Source organism: Peromyscus eremicus, chromosome 1, assembly GCF_949786415.1.
Source record: "Peromyscus eremicus chromosome 1, PerEre_H2_v1, whole genome shotgun sequence".
NCBI lineage: Eukaryota > Metazoa > Chordata > Mammalia > Rodentia > Cricetidae > Peromyscus > Peromyscus eremicus.
This window is the reverse complement of record NC_081416.1, coordinates 150,876,610-150,899,614: the sequence shown is the minus strand read 5'-3', so window position 1 is coordinate 150,899,614 and position 23,005 is coordinate 150,876,610. Positions and strand designations below refer to the sequence as shown.

The following is a 23,005-nucleotide window of genomic DNA, read 5'->3' as shown; positions in this document are numbered from 1 at the left end:
CTTCTGAGGAACTAACTGCCTGAGTTAGATTTCCTTTTCATCTCATTTTACAAATAAGGAAAGTGCCTCAGAAAGACTGGTCAAGAAGACAGCAAGTAGTGGAGCTGAAATTTGAACGGAGGCCCTTGCTCTTTTGTTAAGGATATTACTGATATTTAAGGAGCATGAGTGAAGACCATAGTGCACCAGGAGAGGGAAGGAGAAAAACAAAAAATCCAGAAGCAGTAATTGTCAAAGTCTAACAAACACAAGAGGAAAACATACTCTATTGAGGGTGACCAGGAAGCTAAGCTTTCACAGAAAAGTCTTCTTGCTGAGTCTTGGAGATGAATACAACAAAGAAGAAAGAAATTACGAAAGAAAGGCATGAAGCATAAGGGCTCAAAACTGGAAGTGGTTGTATTATGGACAACCGCAATATGGTATTATGTATTGTATATGTACTATAAAGTACCTACCTGGCTTAACAGATGCCATCTAAGAATTGCATGAATTGGCGTTATCATTGTACAGAGAACACATCTACACAGATGAAGAATGGCCACAGCTCTAGCAATATAATCAAACAGTAGGTAGTCCATCTTTGACTGAAATGTCACTATAGGACACATGGCTGGACCAGAAAACATGGCATTGTTGAAGATGGCTGAACATGTGGTACAGGGTATTAGGGAACCAAGAAAAACAGAGGAGATGATGAGTGAAGAGGATTGAAGAGCATGGATAGGACAGGAGGCTGGAGGTGTGGCCAAGGCTGTCACATCATACAAGTGACAGAGTTTGTAATGATCATACCGGATGAGTGACTAAGACCCTAAGGTGAAATGAGTGTACAGCTTACTAAAATTGAAGGGTTGGAGATCTATGTCCCAGAAGGTCAAAATGATCGTATTTTCATATCACAGAAGCAAATGGCCAAATCCACGGATAGTGGGGGTAGGAGATTAAGGCTGGCATACATAAAGCAAATAAATGTTTGCAATATGCTGTCTTTGTCACTTAATAACCGTATGACAGGCAAGCTGATAACCTCTCCAGCTTCTGATTCATTGCCTATCACTAGAATTGAACCTTATGCCACTCCTGGCCATAGACGTGAAGGAAATGATGGCAGCATGCAAAGGTGACTCCTGCGTGCTGTGGGATGTATGGCAAATGTGTTGCTAATTAATCAATAAAACACTGATTGGCCGTTGGCTAGGCAGGAAGTATAGGCGGGGCAAGGAGGAGAATAAAGCTTGGAAGTGAAAGGCTGAGTCAGAGAGACACTGCCAGCTGCCATGATGAGAAACAGCATGTGAAGATGCTGGTAAGCCACGAGCTATGTGGCAAGGTATAGATTAATAGAAATGGATTAATTTAAGCTGTAAGAACAGTTAGAAAGAAGCCTACCATGGCCATAAAGTTTGTAAGCAATATGTCTCTGTGTTTACTTGGTCGGGTCTGAGCAGCTGTGGGAGTGGCAGGTGAGAGAGATTTGTCCTGAATGTGGGCCAGGCAGGAAAACTTAAGCTACAAATGGCGTCCAACGTGTTGGCAAGAGTTTCCACCTAAAAACTCAGAAAAAAGATTCTAAAACGGAGCTAAAACCAGCTTCCTAATTGTCTCTCTCAAATGAGCGGCAGCTGCCAGTTTGAGCTACTTGTGAGTTCCTAGTGTGTGCGCTCAACCTGCAGTATGGCGGGAATGAGGCCTCTGCAAATGGCACATTAAGCTGCGTGGTAGATTTAGCCTTTGCTAGTACAAAACAGAAAAAGAGGTTTCTGGGCTACACGCTGCTTGGATAAAAGCATAGACCCACGATAGCTCCCAGAGCTGGTGGAATACCATGGCCATGTTGGGAAGCTGAGGTGGGCAGAGCCAGCAGCCACAGCTGCTGCAGTTTAAAGCAATAGATTCACAATAGGACAGATTCAGATGTAATAGTTTACAGTGTGTGTAAAATATATGTAGGCTTAAAAGAGACGAAAAAGGTGATATATACAGTTATAGAAACAAATACATAGTTTTAAAAAATAACGTCTTTAAAGAGACAGTAAAATTAATATAGAAAATAAGCCACGTAAAAATGAATATTACACAGAGAATCTGGATTGTGTTGTCTTTGGGATTTTTAACTGCAGAAAAACATTTGATTGTAAAAGCTGTTGAGTTATGGCAAAATGTATATTTTAAAGATACCTTGACTTCAAAATTTGGATGTAAGGATATGTTGCTTTGGAAAAGAGTCTCTTTTGTTTCCACAGAAAGCCAGAGGCTATGGATTTGTTCAAGATTAAGATACATCAGGTTTGACCAGCCAAGACCCCCTGAAAGATCTCCGATGACACCATGGCCCAGATGATCCAACATCCAGAATGGTTTGAAGGCATCTGGCTCAGAAGATACAGCCTCATGGACTATTCCATAATTCTAAAATTTTCTTTGTATCCCCATAAGATACAGCGCCCCCCTCCAGCAGGAAGTAGTAAGAGAAGCTACACCCAAATTCCCAAATGATATGTAATTTTACTTTGTTAAGGTTAAAACATTCCTTTTTGGAAAAAAAAAAAAAGGGGGGGGGAAGTGCTGTGGGATGTATGGCAAATGTGTTGCTAATTAATCAATAAAACACTGATTGGCCGTTGGCTAGGCAGGAAGTATAGGCGGGGCAAGGAGGAGAATAAAGCTTGGAAGTGAAAGGCTGAGTCAGAGAGACACTGCCAGCTGCCATGATGAGAAACAGCATGTGAAGATGCTGGTAAGCCACGAGCTATGTGGCAAGGTATAGATTAATAGAAATGGATTAATTTAAGCTGTAAGAACAGTTAGAAAGAAGCCTACCATGGCCATACAGTTTGTAAGCAATATGTCTCTGTGTTTACTTGGTCGGGTCTGAGCAGCTGTGGGAGTGGCAGGTGAGAGAGATTTGTCCTGAATGTGGGCCAGGCAGGAAAACTTAAGCTACACCTGCAAACACTTATTTATGTGTTTATCATAACTATGCAAGATAGCCGAGCTTCAGAATTAGTCCACATGCCCACTGACAAAAGCAAGGTCAAAGAAAAGACGGTATGTGCACAATGGACTGTGACTCAGCCCTAGGAAAAGCAAAATCATCTCACTTGTAGGAAATTGGATGAAAATAGAAGACATTAAGAGAAATAAGGCAGACATGGAGAAGCAAGCAACTTCTACAGGTTTTCAACTATGTGGAAACAAAATTTTAGAAGATTTGTTATAGTGGATGACTACAAGGAAACCATGTTTTTCAAAAACAAAAAACAACAGGGTAGTTGCACATAGCCATTGGGACAACATGCACAAAACCTTTGCAAGCTCAAGACAGACAAAATCCTAGTATGGGAGGTAGGGTTGGGCGTGAAGTCCCACCCTTAACTGAGGAACTATTGGCACTTAGTAGCTGCTGGACAGGGAGAGTCAGTTTTCTTTAAAGATGGATCCCCTGCTGGGTTGACCACACTCCCGGTGGAAGGAAATACCTATGAGTGTATGGGCAGTACAAGTTAGACTTGATGGTTTGGGAGAAAAAGAACACAAAGCTGGTTCTCTTCTGGTGTGTCTTTAGGTGTGGAAGAGAAAATGGATCTGGGAAGAAGTTAGGGGAAGAGGACAATATGATCAAAGTACACTGTACAAAATCCTCAAACAACTATGACCAAATAAAAGGTACAGAAGAGTCAGTAGTATAACAAGAACTGTGAGGAGGAAGAGCAGCGGAAGGCAGAGGTAAAAGGCACTCCGAAGATCATCAAAGCACATTGGATGCTTGTGTGGAGATTCATAGCAATAACCATGTGTATATGAAATTAATATGTACTCAACAATCACAGGTTAATAGATAAAAAGGAACCATTTGGTGATTAAAATAAAAAGATCAGCACCGTGCCATGGTTAACAACCCAACAGGGTCTGGGTTCAAAAGTCACCTTTGCATTGTCAGCAAGAGAGAGACCTAAAGCAGCTTGTGCAAGGTTCTGTGATTCATTCACTGTCTTCAAAACATGAGTGTTAACAGGCTCAGTGCTGTAGATTTGTGACTATACGCAGTGCACACAGAAGGGTATTGAGTGCATCCTAAGCACTTGAGGAGTATTAGCTTGTAGAAGGCAAGCATGGAACTACGTGTGCTGATGTAAGGTTGTTCAAAATGAACGTCAGGTGTCTGGCGCACAAAAATGTATCCACCAACGTGAGCCAGTCAATTATGGAAAGAAATATGTGAATCAGCTCTCGATTCTCACTTTAACCCATTGACAGTGGCATTCAAAAGCTACTCCTGGGGCCATAGAGACAGGTCAGAGGGTAAAGGCACTTGCTGCCAAGACTGATGACCTGTCTTTTGACTCCTGAGACTCACATGTTAGGAAGAGAGAACTAACTTCCCCAAGTTGTGCTCTGATTTTCACATGTGCACCGTGGCACACTCCTCCGCAAATAAACAGGATTTTTTTTTTTTAAAAGGAAGCTGCTACTGCTGGCCCTCTGGCACAAACGGTACAGCTAGCACACAGAGAGCCTTAGCAGCTCCCCAGGTCATAATGACAGAAAGCTGAGAATGATGACTTATACTTGCTGGGTCTGTTTGTAGAATCCAGACATCCTGTCACTAAACTCAATTCTATCATCAGAGCAGCAGTGATGTGCTAATACCCCAAGTGCCAGAAGCAGAGAAGAAGTTAACAAAGCCTTTGACAAACAACAGCCTTATTGAGAGGTAGGTGGTAGCAGCAGAGGGGAGTGAGAATCGAAGTCTAGCATATTCCCACCACCACCACCACCACCACCACACACACGCATACAGAGCTGTCCCTGATGAAGTTCTAAGGACATCTTGACGTCACTATCAGTCAGAGCAGATCATTATGAATGCAGTTGACTGATTTTTGTAAAGAAAGTCTAGATTTCTGTAAAGAAATGGCAGGTGTAGAGCTGACTGGGAAAAGAAGTTCCATGCCAAGAACAGTTTAGCACGGTGGCGTCTACACGCTGGCCAGCGTGATGATGGGGGAAGGACTTGCTAAAGTAAATTCTGAGGCTCAGTTTCAGGTGCCGTGGGAATGTTTGGACCTGAGAACTGCATTTCTCAGAATCCCAGTGATCTTGCTAGTCCTGCCCTGAGAGTCACTGGTTTAACAGTATTGAGTAACCCCAGTCACCACAAAAGGGGGGTCCATGTATGGAAGGAAGGCCCACAGTATGGGCCTTTCTTTCTTCACAGAGGGCAGAAACAAGGGAAAACAGAAACACACGCTGGAATGAAAGATGTCATGTCTGTGTGTGTTTGTGTGCCTGTGAGTGCCTGTGCATGCAGATGTACATTGATATGAAGCCAGAGAACAACCTGGGGTGTCATTCTGCAGGAGCTATCCCTGTTTCATGAGACAGCAACAGCCTAGAACTCATTGTGTAGGCTAGCCAGATGGCCAACAAGCAGGCTTTAGGAATCCACCTGTCTCTGCCTCTCCGGTGCTGGGTTTACAAGAGCCTACCACCACACCTAGCATTTTTACATGGGTTCTGGGGATCAAACACAGGTCCTGTTGCAAGCAGCAAGCTCTTTACTGACTGAGCAGTCTTCAAGATACAAAACTAACCTAGAGTAAAAGAGAACCAAGAACCAAAATTTTCAGCCTGATTTTGCCTATGCTGCTAGTCAGAATGGCCAAACAGCAAGCATGCTTTGCTTGAGACATTTATACGACCTGACATTGTGCCAATTAAATATGGAGCTGGAGACACAAGTCAGTGGAGAACACAAGAGCACTTGCTGTTCTTCCAGAGCGTCTGAGTTCAGTACCCAGCATCCACGTTGGTGCTGACAAACACGGTAACTCCGGTTTCAGGGGATCTGACACCATTTCTAGCCCACGTAGGTAAATAAACAGAGATAAATAAATCTTTTTTAGAAGAACATCAATTCAGTAGTTACAGTGAAGGAATTCAAATGCAAACTAGTTTCCTACAGAGGACGCCCTTGGGTGGGTGGTCATCACTGACATTTCTAGGCCTCACTTTTTGTACCTGTAAATGCAAACATTAACGTTCCAGGCCAGGGAGTACCATGAAGATTAAATGACCATGTTACAGAAGAGGACAATGCTGTTCAGAAAATTATCATTCCTCAACCTGTTCTTTCCATAACAACTTTACCCTAATTGGGTAATGTTATTTTCAATGACTGCAAAATGCACAGTGATTTCATGTCATACTGAAGTTCTAGATGCTTAAGTGCATGGGACAAATGTAGTGGGAATACTATTTCCCATTAAGTAACACTGCATTGATTGAGATCCATTAGTCTCTTAATCTATGCCCAACAGTCCCTCAAACATACATGACAGGAAATAAATAATGATATTTGAAAGTGGATAGTGCTCTGTAACCCTCCACCTGTCTTACTGTCTTAATTCATTTATTCTTTAATTCTCTCTCTCTCTCTCTTTCACACACACACACACACACACACACACATGCTCACACACACACACACACACACACACACACACACACGCTCACACACACACACACACACACACTTTGATTTCGAGTTGGTCTTCTTTGACAGATGTTCCTAAAGTGCTTAACAACATTTTTTTTTTTTTTATATAAGACTTAACCAATCAGTTCTTTTTATCTCCATCCCCTCCCACATTTGTGTCTGGGAGAATGCAGCCAGGGTATGTGCTTGTTCAAGCTATGTGTGTGGTACAGTAGAATGTTTTGGATAGAGGATATGTTTTTATGAAATGAGCAATTAATACATTTGTGCAAAGACCCTAACAAACATGTACCAATGACCTGGTGTGTAAGCAATAACAAATCTTTGCTCTTTGAGTCTTCTCTGCCTCAAGGCCTTCTAACCTGTTGTTTATTTTTCTGTTTAACTCTTTTTTTTTTTTTTTTGGTTTTTCAAGACAGGGTTTCTCTGTGTAGTTTTGGTGCTTGTTCTGGGTTTCACTCTGTAGACCAGGCTGGTCTTGAACTCACAGAGATCCGCCCGGCTCTGCCTCCCAAGTGTTGGGATTAAAGGCGTGCATCACCACTGCCCGGCCTATTTTTTAACTTTTAAAGTAGCAGGCTGTTGTTCTAATGTCCTGTCAATTCTAGGAGGCTGAACTACTTTCCCTAGGTGACTTCAGGTTGCCAGGCCTGGATTGGAATCTAGGGTATTCCTGGTGAAAAAAGACTTTGCTTGGTGTAGTTGCTGAGTTAAAGTGCAAACATGAATGCCTGAGTTCCAATCTCCTGAACCCGGAAAACCAAGCAGTGGGACTCAGAAATGTCATCTTGCCTGTTGTGAGTCAAGAAGTTGAGACAAGAGAATGCCTCATAGCTAATGAACAGACGTAACAACCAAGAGATCCTATTCCAAATGATGTAGAGTGTGAGGACTGACTCCCAAGGCTGTCCTCTGATGATGCCCACACTGCGGTATATATGCATCTTCACTCAAGAACACGCGCACACACACACACACACACACACACACACACACACACACGCACACGCACACGCACACGCACACGCACACGCACACGCACACACACAGGACATACATTTCAAAGAAGTCTATATAAACTGGGAATGGTGACACAAGCCCTTAATCCCACACTCAGGCAGCAGAAGCAGAAGGACCACTGTGAGTTCAAGGCCAGCCTGATCTACATACTGAGACTCTGTTTCAAAACAATCACAACAGCAAAAACAGACCACACAATTAAGTTAATCGGAGCAGTATGCTTAGCAAAAAGCATCATTTTGAAATCAGACCTCCTAGGGTCACACTTGCTCCTTCTCTTACTCTTTGGTGGTGTTGTGGAAAGTAACTCAGCTAACTCTATGCTTGTTTCCTTCATGAGCAAATGAAGTGTCCAGATTCTCATCAGACAGGGCCATTGTGAGGAAGGAAGACAAGAACACAAAGTGATGTGGACAGTTGTGTTTGCCTCTAAGTCCATGTGTTCCTCTGGGGGGGGGGGGCATAACAACTAGGAACATGGTTTGTAAACCAAATTCCTTTCCCTTCCTATCCTCCTAAAGTCTTTCACACTGTGTAGAAGGAGGTAAATCCTGCTGCTAAGTAACCAGTCACAGGCCTGGAAAGTTCCTGGGCCACACTCACTCTCTTCTGCTTGCCAGAGCTCCTGTGCTTCAACTCAGAGGGGCTGACGTCCCTTTTCCTTGCTTTTGTCTAAAAGCTAGATTCTTTTAAAAGAGGAATTTAGGGACTGTTTTTAAGTGTGTGTGCCTACAGGAGTTTCTGTGCAGGGCATAAGTGCAGAAGCCCTTAGAGGCAGGCAGATGACCGGAAGCTGGAATTACTGACCATCTTGATGTGCTAAGTGTTGATGCTGGGAGCCGAACCCATGTGCTTTGCAGGAACAGAGGTGCTCATACTTCCGAGCCATCTACCTCTCCAGCTCCTGAAAAGCTAGACTCTTGTTCTATTTGATTCAGCTGTGAAGTCTCTTTCCTTCTTCGTTGTTTACATTAAGTGACGTCACTGTCAGGCCTCCTCAGACCCATGTGCAGGTTTTTAGTGCTTGCCGACTGACTTTCACAATCCTGGTGTTTCTAAGTTCTTCTAAGGTGTGCTTTCAGTGTTTTTCCATAGACCGAATGCATTTCACAACGTGAAACAAGATAGTTATCTAAGAACATTTTAATGAATTTGTGTCACAGAAGAATTTTAAGGTAATATGACTCACCAATTGCATATTTATAAATTAATCTTTGAATTTGGATATATATTCAAGGGTTTAGTACTCCTTCTTGTTTGCTTAGTAGTCCTTTTTAATAAAGAAATTAACTTAAGGTTGACTATTTTTTCTCTATGTGAGGGTGAAGAATGAGCAGAAAAAGAAATATTCAACTTCATATTAAAAGTATTTTCTAAAATAAGAAAATTTATCTGAAATGAATGCTTGTCAATTTGGTTCATTTTTAGTTTTTGAATTGTAAAGGTCATTTCTCCATAGCATGTAAAAATGTGTTATGTTACTATCACATATTTAAATATATACTGGAATCTCTAAACTGTAAATAAAAGCTTCCAATAAAGTACACATTTCAACAATGAACCAAAGCACTTTCTTTACTAAATAAATTTCTGAAATAGGAAGTAGCGAGATGGATCTAAAGTAGACAGACATTTTGTGTTGTCTCAACTTCTTTTTGATAGCCCACAGCCAACTCCTAAGACAGGAACCCACACATGGTGTGGTTGTGAGTCAGATAATGGCTGTTAGAAATTGAATTGGAACAAAATGGAATGAAATTTATCAACTAATGTGTAATCTATTATTTTTACTGCTCTACAAAAGCATTAGAAACTTATGGGTGCTCTTAATTTTTCAAAGAACAGTATGAGAATCTATGACATAAACAAGGGTATTTGCTTATTGAAGTTGTTTTTCAAAATGATAAATTATATAAAAACAACTTAAATTTGGTTTTCTTATTGTTTCTTTAGCTCAAATAACGCGGAGGAAATGAATTCTTTGAGTCCTTTCAAGTGCAGGGCTAATTTCTATTGGGTTTCACTTCCATATCACACATGTGAACACCCAGGCACACACACACACAGGCAAAGGCACACACACACAGGCACGCACACACACAGGCACACACACACACAGGCACACACACAGGCACACACACACACAGGCACACACACACAGGCACACACACACACAGGCACACACACAGGCACACACACACACAGGCACACACACACAGGCACAGGCACACACACAGGCACACACACACACAGGCACAGGCACACACACACAGGCACACACACAGGCACACATACACACAGGCACAGGCACAGGCACACACACAGGCACACACAGGAACACACACACAGGCACACACAGGAACACACACACAGGCACACACACACACAGGCACACACACAGGCACAGGCACACATACACACAGGCATACAGACACACTATTGTTTTTTCTCTTTTCTATAAAACTTGTTAAAATTTTGAGAATTTTATCCAAAACATTTTGATCATATTCCTTCCCTTCCCCAACTCCTCCCAGCCCCTCCTCCACATTCCATTTTTTTCTTATGCATGAAATGGTCACACATTCTACAGTCATGTGCAGGACTCACTTATGAGTAATGAGAGGAGACTCTGTGCCCCTCAGGAGAATGGAAACTTTGGAGATGCAAATAATACCTATATCATAGATGACCCATGCGTGATTGACATGCACCACGGCTGCCAGGAGGGAGATGTAAATTTCTCAGTTGTACACATTTCTGTGATCTCCTGCCCCCAACACCCTGGAGAATCACTTGCACCCCAGAAAGATTTGCCCTGCAGACAGGAAAGCTGGTGGCTTGTCACCCATGCAGAGGACATCCATCTTCCCTAAGTCAATCAACTCGTTGCCAATTGGGTAAGGCTTGTCACTTAAGAGGAGACTCCTGTTCTCACCCCAGGTGTGGGACTAATTCCCTCCTGCAGAGTTTGCAAGAATAGACGGATTCAGGCAGTTTTAATCTATTTAATCTAATCAAATCAGGGCCTGGGCACCTCCCTTTGTCACATCTGACGCCTGTCTCCATATTAAAAAAAAAAAAAAAGGATTGCACAGGCTGGAGGCAGCCCTCTGGGTCCCTTGGTACATCATTAAGTTGTAAAAATGACTTCATCACTCACGACAGAGAAATTAGACCGCCCAATGGTGGCATAAGGCAGCGGGAGAATTATGCTACCAGCTGCCTACCTGACTTTCCTATAAAACCCTCCCCGCTACCCCCCCCCCCAGGAGCTGCAGTGCAGCGCAGAATGGTGCAATGTAGAAGCCAGAGCTGGGAGGGGGGAGGGCTTTGCAGAATGGAGAGAAAGAAAAGCCTCTGTCAGCAAAGCATGTGCAAGTCCTTGGAGACTCCTCCCCCTCCAGCCTATCTTTTTCATCATTCATCTCGTGGTAAAGGGTATTTTCTTTTGTTAGAAAAAAATAATAAAAGGTTCCATTACCCCAGGTACCTAACCTATTGGGCCCACAATGGCAAAGCAGCTAGGCATGTGATAGGCTACTAGGTGAGTGAGACAGAAAAGCTAACCTTTGGCCCCAAAAGACTGGGTACCTAGAAACCACTTCCACCACTGAGGATGGTGGACCCCTGCAGCAAGCTTTACACTTGAAGCCTGAACGATTTTCTCATGCAGAAGAGATTGAAAATATTTCTCATGGAGGGCTAAGAAACCGCATCTGGAGGTTGACATTACAATAAAAGGGTAAGTAGACATACAGGAAGAGAGAGACAGACCAATGTTAGATATAGATGGCAGGTAATAGATAGATGAATGAAAGATAGAAATAGATGATAAAAAAGAAAGCAGATACCAGTAGATGCATACATAGATAGAGATATGGGTTAGAGTGACTATGTATGTTTGATGTCAGATTGTAGGAACTCATTCCCAGAGCTCATTCTGATATATTTATTAGTTGAATGCACCTTTGATGCTTGATTTCTTAGGAGAAAGAACTAGCAAAAATCTAGATCCGAGGCAATGTGAAGTTGTTAATGCTAAAAATGTCATTATTCTCTTTCTAAAAATCAAACTAACAAAACATTTTTTTAGAATCAGGGAAGCCGGAAAAATCTACCTAAAGTATTTTATTTTTATAAAAGAAAATGCACATTGGTAAAGAATTCTAAAGCATGCATTTGGTATTTTCATCTTTTTGCTATATATTCCTGTCTCTTTTATATTAAGAAAATGAATGGAGTTATATTAGTCATCATCCCAAGGGAGGATCTTTTCTTTTTTGCATATAAAGAGTTTAAATTTCTTCCAGCCATGCTGCAATTTTCCAGGAGCCCAGCTGGGCAAAGGGATAAGTAAGTGGAGAGCAAAAGAACAAAATGCCTCTGTGCTTCGGTAGAACTTCAACCACTCCTCTGAGCCGTTGTCAAGTCCAGCTCTTCAGAGAAAAGAACAGATTCACACTGTGGCAAAGGAGTTTAGACACCAAGATACCCAGACACGCACACATACACACACACACACACACACACACACACAGACACCACACACACACACACACACACACACACACACACACACACGAGAGAGAGAGAGAGAGAGAGAGAGAGAGAGAGAGAGAGAGAGAGAGAGAGAGACTAGAGACACATAGAGAGACACAGCACACACACACACAGACACACACACACACACACAGAGACAGACAGACAGACAGACACCACACACACACACACACACACACACACACACACACACACACACACAGAGCCACACTAGAGACACAGAGAAAGACACAGACACATATATACAGAGAGAAATACACACACCACACATACACCACAGTGTGTGTGCTTCTTCTACTCAAAAAGAAAACAAACAAAAACAAAAACAAAAATAACAACAACAACAAAAGACAAATCTAAGCATCTCTTGGGCTTGTGATCCCTAATTCATGAATTTATCCCCTGGATTTGAGGCATGACAGATTGGAGTCCTTCATTCAAGGAGCAGATGGCTCAGCCTGCTGCTGCAAGGGAACTTCACAATGGAGCACACCGTGGTAAGCAGAGATACTACACTCCCTGGTAAGCAGAGATACTACACTCCCCTTAGAATTAGCTTGTAGTGCTGCACTGCAGGAGCCTGAGCTCTAGATGGGGTTCCTTTGCAACCTAGAAAAAAATCACCACCTTGCTGACTTTGTATTTCATGCTCAATTCTGTAAGATGGGAGAGCTGGGCCTGATGAACTCTGTCCAGCTTTAACAGGATCTCCCATCAGAAGACCATGCTGCAAGGAAGTATAGCTCACTGTCGCTTAGCCAAATGAACATTTTAAAAATTAAAACTTTTTTCTGCAGCAAAAGTCAAGTTATAAAGACAAGAAATGCCTGCCAAAGACAAAATGATGCACTGTGGAGTGATCTTTCTTCGAGGACAGAAGAGGGAAATGACTTCAGTTTTCCAAGCAGAAGTCTGACCTCCAACTTCAATGACTTTCTCTAGATGTGTGTATACCAGACTAGAACTCAAAGACAAAATGCACAGAGTTCCCAGCACTCTCTACATGTTTGACTAAAACTTCCATTTTAAAAAATAGCTATTTTTAATCTTTCAAATGAAATTTGTATAATTTTAGTGAACAATCATTTAATTCTAAATAATCAGTTTGGGAGAATGGATTCTTAAAGCAGAAACGCAACACATGAATATGGATGTTGCTACCACAGTAGAAATAGCCAAAGTGAATTTTGAGACCTATAAGATCAATGATCAGAGAGCATTTCCTTCCTTCATTTTTTTTTTTTTTAATTTAGGGTTGTGTCAGTAACAAATGGCAGCAGCCAACAATTACATACTGTTGCACCCTCTCAAGACAAAAGAGGGAAGACTTTTGTGTCCCAAAGTTATTAAGTAACATGTTCAGGATTTTGAAGTCATAAGGTTTGGCTTTGGAGAATGAATCTTGATGGATTTCTCTAGCCAAATATGCACGATGGTCATGTAACCTTCAAGATGGTAGCAAGGTCAGCATAAAAGACAAACAAAAAGGAAGCACAGATAAGACTCTGCAAAGATGTAGCTAACACCTATTGGGGAAAAAGAGAAAAAGAAGATAGATAGCCTGTGCTCCTGCTGGTGGGTATAGTGTGGTGAGAGATAGAAAAGATAGAACAGGTAGGGAAACTTTAAAAAAGTGTTTCAATAATATTGACAGGTACAATTACATTGTTACACATTGAAACATATCCACCAAATTTCTTTGGTCTTCTTTAGTTATGTCTTGCAAAACAAACAGAAAAACAATCACTCCCCCTCCCCCCCCCCCAAAAAAAAAAACCCAACCAGCCAAACAAACAAAAACCCGTTATGTCCCTGTATTTGTCCCTAGATACAGGACAAATACAGTCCTGGGCAGTGCCATATATGTAAGCATCTAAATAACGCTGAGTCTCACGTGTCCTGTACTATTTAGAAGAAAATCAATTTGCCCCAACATTTTTATCCCTGTTTTAATTATGTTCTCATCTTAAAACGTTGCAGATTTTTAAAAGGAATCTATTGAAATTCAACATTAAGGCCCTCCATGGAGGTAACTAAAGTCTTCCATGGTGGTGACTCAAGGAAAAACAGAGAGAGAAGTGTAAGAAGTACTCCATTGAACCGAATGCCTTCCCTCCTGACTCCCTCAGCAACTCCTCTTAATCAACAGGAAAGAAAAATACTTAGAATTTGATCAACAAAATGACCCAGCATCTGAATCCCGACCAAGAGCAAAGCTTGTCACTTATCGACAAAATGGAGAAGGCCAATGGGCTGTTTATTTTCCGTTGAGAAATGAGCAGAGAGCATAGTTAGGAGTCCTTCTCCACCTCCCCACACCCTCCCACCTCCAGGAGCTGTCTCTACACACCTCCTTCCCCCCTAACAGCAACAGCAAACACATTCCAAAGAGCCTCTTTGCAGAGAAAGGGAAAAGAAGCCGCTGGGGAGCCCCAGGGGAATCTCAGCCTACTAGGAGGAGCCGCGTGAATGAACAGGCTGGCAAGTCTCTAGGCGCGGAGACCTGCCCCGTGGTGTTTTGCTATTTCTGGAAAGAGAAAATAACAGGAGATACTCATTTTTTCCCAATCAATTCTACAAGAGTCTCATGTATTCTTGTGTAGAAAGCCTTCTGGGACAAAAATCCTACTTACAATTTCTAACGCCAGCTGAACACTCTAAACATATTTAAAACAGCCGCATCTAGGTGGCTGCATTATTTATGATTTTGGTCATCTTCTCTTAAGATAGGTTTTTTGCTTTCTCTTATTGAGCAAATGAAGCTTTTATCAGCAGAAAAAAAATGTCCACGCACTTTGACCATTTTCACAGGAAGCTTACCCAGGCTTAGGTTTGTTACTCTATAAAACTGAAGTGAGTGTGTCGAAACTCAGCGGGTCTCTTGAAATCTGTGTCTCCATGTTACTTTACTACATTTATCAATTTTTTTCAGGCTGGAAGGGTTAAAATATCATGTTTGGAGGTATTGAGTCTCTCTCTTTTGAAAATACATCTAAAGGTAACAAGAATTCGACCCAAATTAGACTTCTAAAGCTTCTAAGGTTTTCCTTTGAGGAAAGCATCACAGCTACCTAGTCAGCGGCTCGTCATTTTAAGCAATAAGTATGCTTTTAAAAAAAGAAAAAGAAAAAGAAAAAGAAATCAGGAAAACCTGTCTTTCCGCTCTCACAAAGGGGGAAGACTGGAATCCTTGGTGTTCCTTCCTGGCAGGAACATGTCAGCCCTTCGCTTTTGGCAAGCGGGGAACTCAGACCATCACAACTCTTACAGGCAAGGCTATCGTAATTATGACATCGAGTTGAGATTTTCGATATCAATTGGAATTATTTGTTTATTCATTTGTTGGTGAATTCCCTGTTGATTTTTTCCTGGTTTAAAAATATTTCATATGTACATATTTAGAGTATCTTTCGGGAAAATATATCTTTTTAAGCAATAATTTGGGGGGGGAAATTAAGAAACCATTTATTAGAGATTTGGGGAAACCCGGAATGTTGCTAGGTGTTCTTAACCACTAAGCGTCAACGAACTTAATATTTTCTTTAAAATTTTCTTCCTAATACTAAATTTTTCCTTATCAAGTGCATAAAACTGGGCTTTTTACATAGCTAATCTTTTAATCTTGTTTCATTTTACCGAAAGAAAGCCACTTTCTGGGTCGGAGTGCTGGGTGTCCTCACCCCTTGTAGAAGATGTTCAAAAGACATTCTAACTAATCTATCGCGCTCTCCCTTTGGCATTTTAATAAGCCGCCCTGAGATCTTCACTTTACGATCTAAACGCCTAAAATAAAATTCCAAGAATTCTACTAGAGGCCTGGAGACTTGTCAGCCTCTTCCGGCTGGACTGGAGGCTAAGCACGGGAATGGGGCCTGGGGATGCAGGGGAGTGCTGGGGAGAAGACAGGATGGAAAGAACCCTAGGAACGGACTTGCAAGTGCCCGTCACTTTCCAGTTCCCAAACATTTACTGGGGTGGGGGAGGAGGGGAGATGTTACACGCCAGAGCTCTGAAGAAAGGCCCCAAATCTTTATTTGGGATCAACAAGCTGCAGAGCCCAGGAGGAAACAGTGCTTAGCCTGGGTTCAGACCCAAAGAGGGAGGTTTAGTTTTGTTGGTTTTATTTTTCATTAAAATACACTCGGTAAAGCAAGCAGAAATATCTCTCGTCCTCCGGTAGTCATGCCCCCTGCTCCTTGGTATCGCCACCCACATGTCTTTATGCAGCCGACGTCTCTGGAGGTAGATCTTGGGGGAGGGGTGCTCCCTGAAAGCTGGCACTAGGACCTCGGCTCCTGCCACCGCTGCAAGCTTGAAGGCCGGAGGCCACGGGACACAGCTGAGCCGCTCAGCTCACTCCCGCCCCTAAGCACAAAGCTCATTAACAGGTGGAATCGTACCCAGAGAGCCCTGGATCCCGCCTGCCTCCATAGAAACAAATCCTTCCGGATCACACTACCATATGGGTTGGGTCAGGGGCTAGCCTTTCATGCGCCCTGCGGGAGGTCTGCACCACCGGGTCAGCTATCTGGGCACTCCCCTTCTCTCCCACCTGTGCTCCTTAGAGCATTGCCTCATTTTTGCAGTATCCAACACAGACACCACACCACCCCCAACCCTCCCCACCTCCACGCGTGCACCCTACTCTAAGACACTGGGGCTGCTTCTCTAACAAACCTGTTTGGAGTGGCCTACAGTGGCCTACTCTGGTGCGAAGGTCACGAAGAACCTGAGCCCTTTCAGCTCTGGAGGGCGCAGCCTCCAGCGCTACGGCCTAGAAGGCGTGTCCAGAGACTAGGGGACGCCCCCGGGGAGTTTTCAAATTCCCTAGAGAGGTCTAGAACCGGCGCTAACACGAGCGGGGAGACCCAACCAAAGAGTCTCATAGCATTACCGGTTGGCAGCCAGCCGCGATGCGATATATCCACCCGGAATCTGGGTGATGATGTACCCCCAGAAGAACGAGCCATGAATCATCCCCACGGTTTCAGGGTCCCAGTTGAATTTGGCTTTCTGTAGGAACAGAGGAGAACCACAAAGAAACAACAGGTCAGGGGGGGGGCAAGGCAGAGTCAGTGCACATAATTCCCTTCCGGTGGTTTGTGTGCCATGAACCTTTAAACATGTAGGGCATTTTCTGCGATACTTAGGTCAGGGGCTTAATTTTCGTTTTGTAACAAAATTGCTTCTGACAAGAGGGACTCCTTTTAAAAAGGTGTTGTGACTCACAATGAAGTACGGGCTACCAGGCTTCCTTGCGGACTGGACTGCTGTCAGTGAACCTGGGACCTCCTCAGTTGGTGGAGGAATCTTAGAAGCCCTAAGGCAGTCAGACTCTCCCAAAAAAATATTGGTTAAGGTCCTTTAGGCTGTTGCCAGCCAGTAAGAATGCAGTAGTGGACTGACTCCCAGAAGGTAATACAACCCGCAACGCACGCCAGGGAAAGAAGGCTAGAAGGGGTTGGAAAGGTTCCCCCGCCCACCACATCTGGGTGAGCAGGACAAAAAGGTTTGGGGACAGTCTCCCAGGGAATTTGGAGAAGTTATGTGGTGGCGGTGAGGGCACTGTTTAAGGTTCTGTTTCAGAGCAGTGTGAATGTCAAGTCCTGACTCCGCCCAGACCACACTGGTCCATAGCACAAGATGAGCCTCTCAAGAAACTGGAGCCAAATATCCGCAAGTTACTGTAAAAGTCCAAGCTTTTGCCTTGCCCGGAAAACTGGGAATGCCATTTTCCTTTGTTGCAATGGAAATTTTCTGGGTATCCTGGGTTCCAGGGGGCCCAAGGACTCTAATTCGGCTCCTCAGAGTGTTTCCAAGTTCTGCGACCAAACCAAGCAGCTTTATACTGCTTTCCCCAGAAAGATTTCTGTGACCTTCAGCTCATCCTCGCCCTCAGATATCGCTGTGGAATACACACTTTAAGATTACCGCAGCGTGCACTCTAGTGAAAGCGAGGTTCCGGGACCCAGCAGCTTCTCTCTCAGTGGGAATCCTGTGCCTTCCCAAAGGCCTGTTAGTCAAACCTGATATACAAATGCTGATTTGACTGCAGGACTTACTGTTTTAGTTTGATAACTAAGTACGGTTTTTTTTGTTTTTTGTTTGTTTGCTTGCTTTTCCAGGGAGGAGGGTCATCTGAATGACGCCAGGGGAATGCCGTATAGTGTTACACTTTCCAGTAAAAGAAAAATGTTTCTTTTTAAATTTAGCAGACATTACTAGCTCTCAGCTGGTCGTTCTTTACACAAAATCCAGTGAGCTAGACACTATTTTACGCCTTGCAAGTAAGGGAGGAAAGGCCGGGATCCGAGCGGAAAAGGGAGATAATATCACTCTAGTGGTCCTTTCTAGAATGGCGGGACAGAGGGAAGGTTTAGACAGTATGCAAACCTTCCGCTTTCGGTGGGGAAAACAATCTTAGACAGGTGAGTGGCCAGCGGAGGGAGCCCCCTCTGGGGCTTGGGCAATGCCCACCTCCTTAATAACTTTGCCTCCGCGGTGGATGGTGCTGTTGTTGACCATGTCCACGATGGCCACACCCAGGTTGCAGCGGATGCCAAAGGAGATGCAGAAGCCGAGGCCACTCATGATGGCTATGATGTAGCGGCGCGGCAGGCCGAAGCAGGTGCAGTCGCACAGAGGAGCCTTCTTCTCAGGCACCTCCAGGGGCTTGCCATCTTCTGTCAGCTCGATGGTCTCCCGGGTGTCTTGCTTCTTCTCCAGCACCCTGCACGTCAGATTAAGAAGCAAGGAGGCCTATGGTTAGGCACCTCCCCCAGATAGTGTAGGGGACAAAGATGTCCTAAGCTCCCGCATTCGATTTCCTCAACCCTCAGAAGCTGGGGAGTTGGGCTCTGACCTCTTCCCTGCTGACGAGTTAGAATGCGGGCAGTACAGAGCCTCGGATCTCTTCAGTTCTGTGAAATTCTACGCCCTCTTCCGCCCTCCTCCCTGGGCAACAACATCTACACCTTAATACTCTCAGGCCCAACTCAGTGAACCCCAGGTCTGTCACCTTTCTGTGTCTCCATTCACATACAGCCCCCCTGGACCTAACTTTGGAGGTCATCAGGGTGAAAGGGAGAGGGTTGGGAAAGGAATGCCTTCCGCAGGATGCTATCGGGGCTCCTAGGTGCTTTAATCCAGGCCACTGTGGGTCCTTTCCAACAACTCAGGGGCTTGATAGGACCAGAGGCAATTCTATTCAGGTGCAGCTGCTTGAGGACCACCTTCTCACCCACCTCCTCAATGTTTCCCTCACTGGACCAACCCAGGGTACAATGCTAGTACCCTGTCAAACACTTCCCAATCTTCTACCCTGGTTACCATTTCACCACTCCCTCCCCTTTACTCTCTCTCTCTCTCTCTCTCTCTCTCTCTCTCTCCCTCTCTCCCTCTCTCCCTCTCTCCCCCCTCTCTGTCTCTCTCTCTCTGTCCTCCCTCTCTCCTCTCTTTACTCCAGTTAGAAACAAAGGCCTCTGCAGCATATGCCCGACACCTCAGCTTCCTTCCTACAACATGAATAATTAATCATTCACAATCTTGCGTCATTACTATCTCAGTTACAACACACTGAAAAATATCACGGGCCCATTTCCAGATGCAGAAAATGAGATTCCCGGATTTACCAAGGGGCGCCCACACCACCTTCTGTACCACTAAGAGGGAATCTTATTTTATTTCACAGGATTTGACTCTTCTCAATCAATTCTGATCCTTGAAGGAGTGGGGAAGGAAGAGAACTGGAAGGCTAGGACAGGGGAGGTGGGAAGGGTGGGGTGGGGATGGGGGGGTGGTGCTGTTCTCAGACTTACCACATCCATAAAATTTCTGTCTTTATAAAAGAGCAGGGTAGAAAGGAATAGCTATTTCTCACTGAGATTGGTGTTTTTGATATTTAAACACTTACAATTGGCAAACATTTTCTCAATTCATTTGTAGTTACTTTTAATCCTGTATCCACCATTAAATGGCACACCATTACCTACACACACACACACACACACACACACACACACACACACACACACACACACACGTGAAGCCTATGGAATTTTAACATTAACATCAATTCATTCCTGGCATGTATAGCTTGGAATATGGCTGCCAAGAAATTTGAAGTTATCTTGCAAATTTTTTCAAATTCCACTTCAGAATAGGTCATTAAGGTATCTGTGGCTAGCCTTTGTGGGTGTTTATCAAAGACGTGCAACCCAAGTACCAGAAACACTGAATTTCTTTCTGCAAGGAAGACATTTAAGGGATTTGGTCATTTTGGCCTTGGCTTATTACACCAGCATTTGCAAAGTTGAGCTCTGCACTTGAATTTCCCACCTCACAATGGTCTCTGAACAGCTGCAGGACTGCAGGGTGCTTGCGGCATCTACTGCCGCAGAGGTGCGTGATGGTGTCTACCGAAGCCCACCGGAACCAAGCCACTTGACAAATAGAGATGTACATTGGTTATCTTGGTTACAACTCTCATGGTTGACCAAGGCTTCAGTTTCCAAATGTGAAAATAAATGCTTCTCAAAATCTATTTTTCTACTGTGTCTGCTGTCTTGTTTATTTGCTTATATCATTAACAAAAATAGTATTCATAGAAGATATAACACATTTGGAAGGACCTGAATTCATGTAAACTACAGTATGCTTAGTGTAGTGATTACATAAAGGATGGCATTTAAACATTTTTCTATTACTTTCAAAATAATTTTGCAGTTTACGATTCTGTTTGTTCTTAAATTACTATGACATTTCACACACAAGAGATAGATTCCTAAAAATATATAGCAAACAAATAAAATTGCATACACAGCATTTTAGATACAAGACAGAAACATCAATCAATGATCAACTATTGATATATTTTGATCCTGTTTCATTCAGCACAGAATTTCCCATGAGAAAGTCTTCACTATGTTTTTGCAGCTGAGATCTAGATTCTTTTTTTTTTTTTGTCATTAGTCCTTGACATTTATTTTTTTAAAGGAGTTTGGCTTTTGTTATTCACTTGTCTGGGTCAAAAGAATTTAATTTGGGAAATTTATAAGCAAAAATGACAGGCATTCTGAACAGGTGCTGAATGAACATTTCAGGATTGTAAAGGAAGATTAAGAGCTGGATTGGAAGACATGAGACTCTCCAGGTAATGAAACAAAATCTCTCTCTCTCTCTCTCTCTCTCTCTCTCTCTCTCTCTCTCTCTCTCACACACACACACACACACACACACACACACACACAGGGCAGGTTCATTTAGTGGCACATTCCTGCATTCATAAGCAGGTTTCCAGTGGAGCCTTGATTCAGCAATGAGCAACAAAAAGAATTTCCCACCATGTTACAGTCTCGCTAAATAACCAAGCTTTACAGAAATGGCCTTGCAGATTCTGTCATAGTGAGCCCCAGGTGAGCATGGGGTTGCTTTCTCTTACCTGTAGATCTGGCCGAGGGATTTTCCAGCAAAATTCTTTATCCCCTCTTTTCCCGGGGCCAAAATCCTTTGTTTTACCGACTCCATTCTTGTAAAGACTGGTGTCCAATCTTGCCAGATTTACACTGTGATGGCTATGAAAGGCGAGTTCTGCGCATAGTCTTAGTCGGTTAAGGTAGGGCTTTTTCTTCTCAGCAAACAGAGGTGTGCTTTCCAGCAAGGCTGTGAGTTGGAGAGAGGAGAGAGAGCAAGAGAGAGAGAGGAGTACAACAGAAGATCTGCATGCAGCCCACGGGTTTCCTAATAGGAGAATTGGTACACAGAGTCACAAAGTCTCATTGGAAGGGGAGGATCCGGTGGCCGAGGGCGCGCGCAGTGCCGTGGTATTTGGGCGGGTGCTGATGAGTCCCTGTTCTGGAAGTCAACTCACCGAAAAACAACGTAAATTCCCGGTTTTGAAGGCTTATTGCAATCGAATCCGCTGGCTTTTAATCAGAGGGACCAGAAACGTCATCGAACCCTTGTACTAGGGAAAAAGCAAAAGAATCCTACTGTCTAAAATGGTGACTTTGCTGATCAGAGCTCATAGCTCTCAGAACCCCTGGGAGCTTCCCAGGCCTCAGGTGAGCGATGCTGCTGTTAGCTTCCTGCCTCAGCGTCGTCTCCTCCCATCGCGCCGGCGTAACTGTGCTCTGCGGCAGAGTGGCAGAGTCGAATTAAGACTGAGGTTAGCTGCTTTTTGCGAACGCGAGTGAATAACAGACACACAGCTGTGATTTAGGCAGCATCAGGGGAGACTTTCCAAAAAAGCTGACCGCGCCCGTCGGTGCGCGTGTCGCCGCTGAGCATTTCAGCACCACGGACAGAGGAAGTTCAGGAACCCAGACTGCTGCTTTTGGCTAGCCTGCTCGCCAACTTCCTAGGGGAGCTGGGCGGATTGCCCTGACCGAGGGCCTTTCTAGGGCTCTTCAGGAACGGATGCTATGGAAACCAAGTGGGGAGATGTCACCGTCTGCAGAGTTCTCAGGAGGAAGGCTGCGTTTGGCTATGCAAGAGAGGAGGAGGGCTTTATTAAGCACTGACAAGCTACTCTGCTTGGCCAGCTTGTCCACACCAACTCTGACAGCATGGTGGGGACACAACACTGCAGAATCTTCTACTTAGGTGTGTGGTATCCAGGTGAACACCTGGTCTCCCTCGGATATAAAGCATATGTTTATAGGTTGCATAATAATATTGTTTGTGTGTTTGATTCAACCCCTAAGGCAAACAAGGAAGGATGTAGAGAGAAAGGAATGGACAGAGACCAAGAAGAGGTGAGAGAGAGGAGGAGTTTAAGCAGAAGGAAAATGACAGCTGTAATCTTAGAGCACTCTGTTCAGTCAAAGACAGGCAGTTTAATATGAACTCTTCAGAATTCTAAGCAGTTTTAAATTAACTAACACACAGCACACTACTGAATTATCTCCATACAGGTAAAGTTTA

General features: G+C 43.7%; 1 protein-coding gene across 2 annotated transcripts in view; it reads right to left on the bottom strand.

Annotated features, from left to right (window-relative positions):
* Slc17a6 (solute carrier family 17 member 6) overlaps nucleotides 1-21,607 on the bottom strand; it is a 40,746-nt gene extending 19,139 nt beyond the window's left edge. The window contains exons 1-4 of one of the 2 annotated variants that reach the window (XM_059253366.1): nucleotides 21,522-21,607; nucleotides 19,733-19,735; nucleotides 18,560-18,812; nucleotides 16,977-17,095 (exon numbers count right to left, since the gene is read on the bottom strand). In XM_059253366.1, the coding sequence (XP_059109349.1) occupies nucleotides 16,977-17,095; nucleotides 18,560-18,812; nucleotides 19,733-19,735; nucleotides 21,522-21,607 (461 nt within the window). The remainder of the gene's footprint in view (nucleotides 1-16,976; nucleotides 17,096-18,559; nucleotides 18,813-19,732; nucleotides 19,736-21,521) is intronic. The other variant, XM_059253368.1, reaches the window with a different exon arrangement.
* Between the last annotated feature and the right edge of the window lie 1,398 nt (nucleotides 21,608-23,005).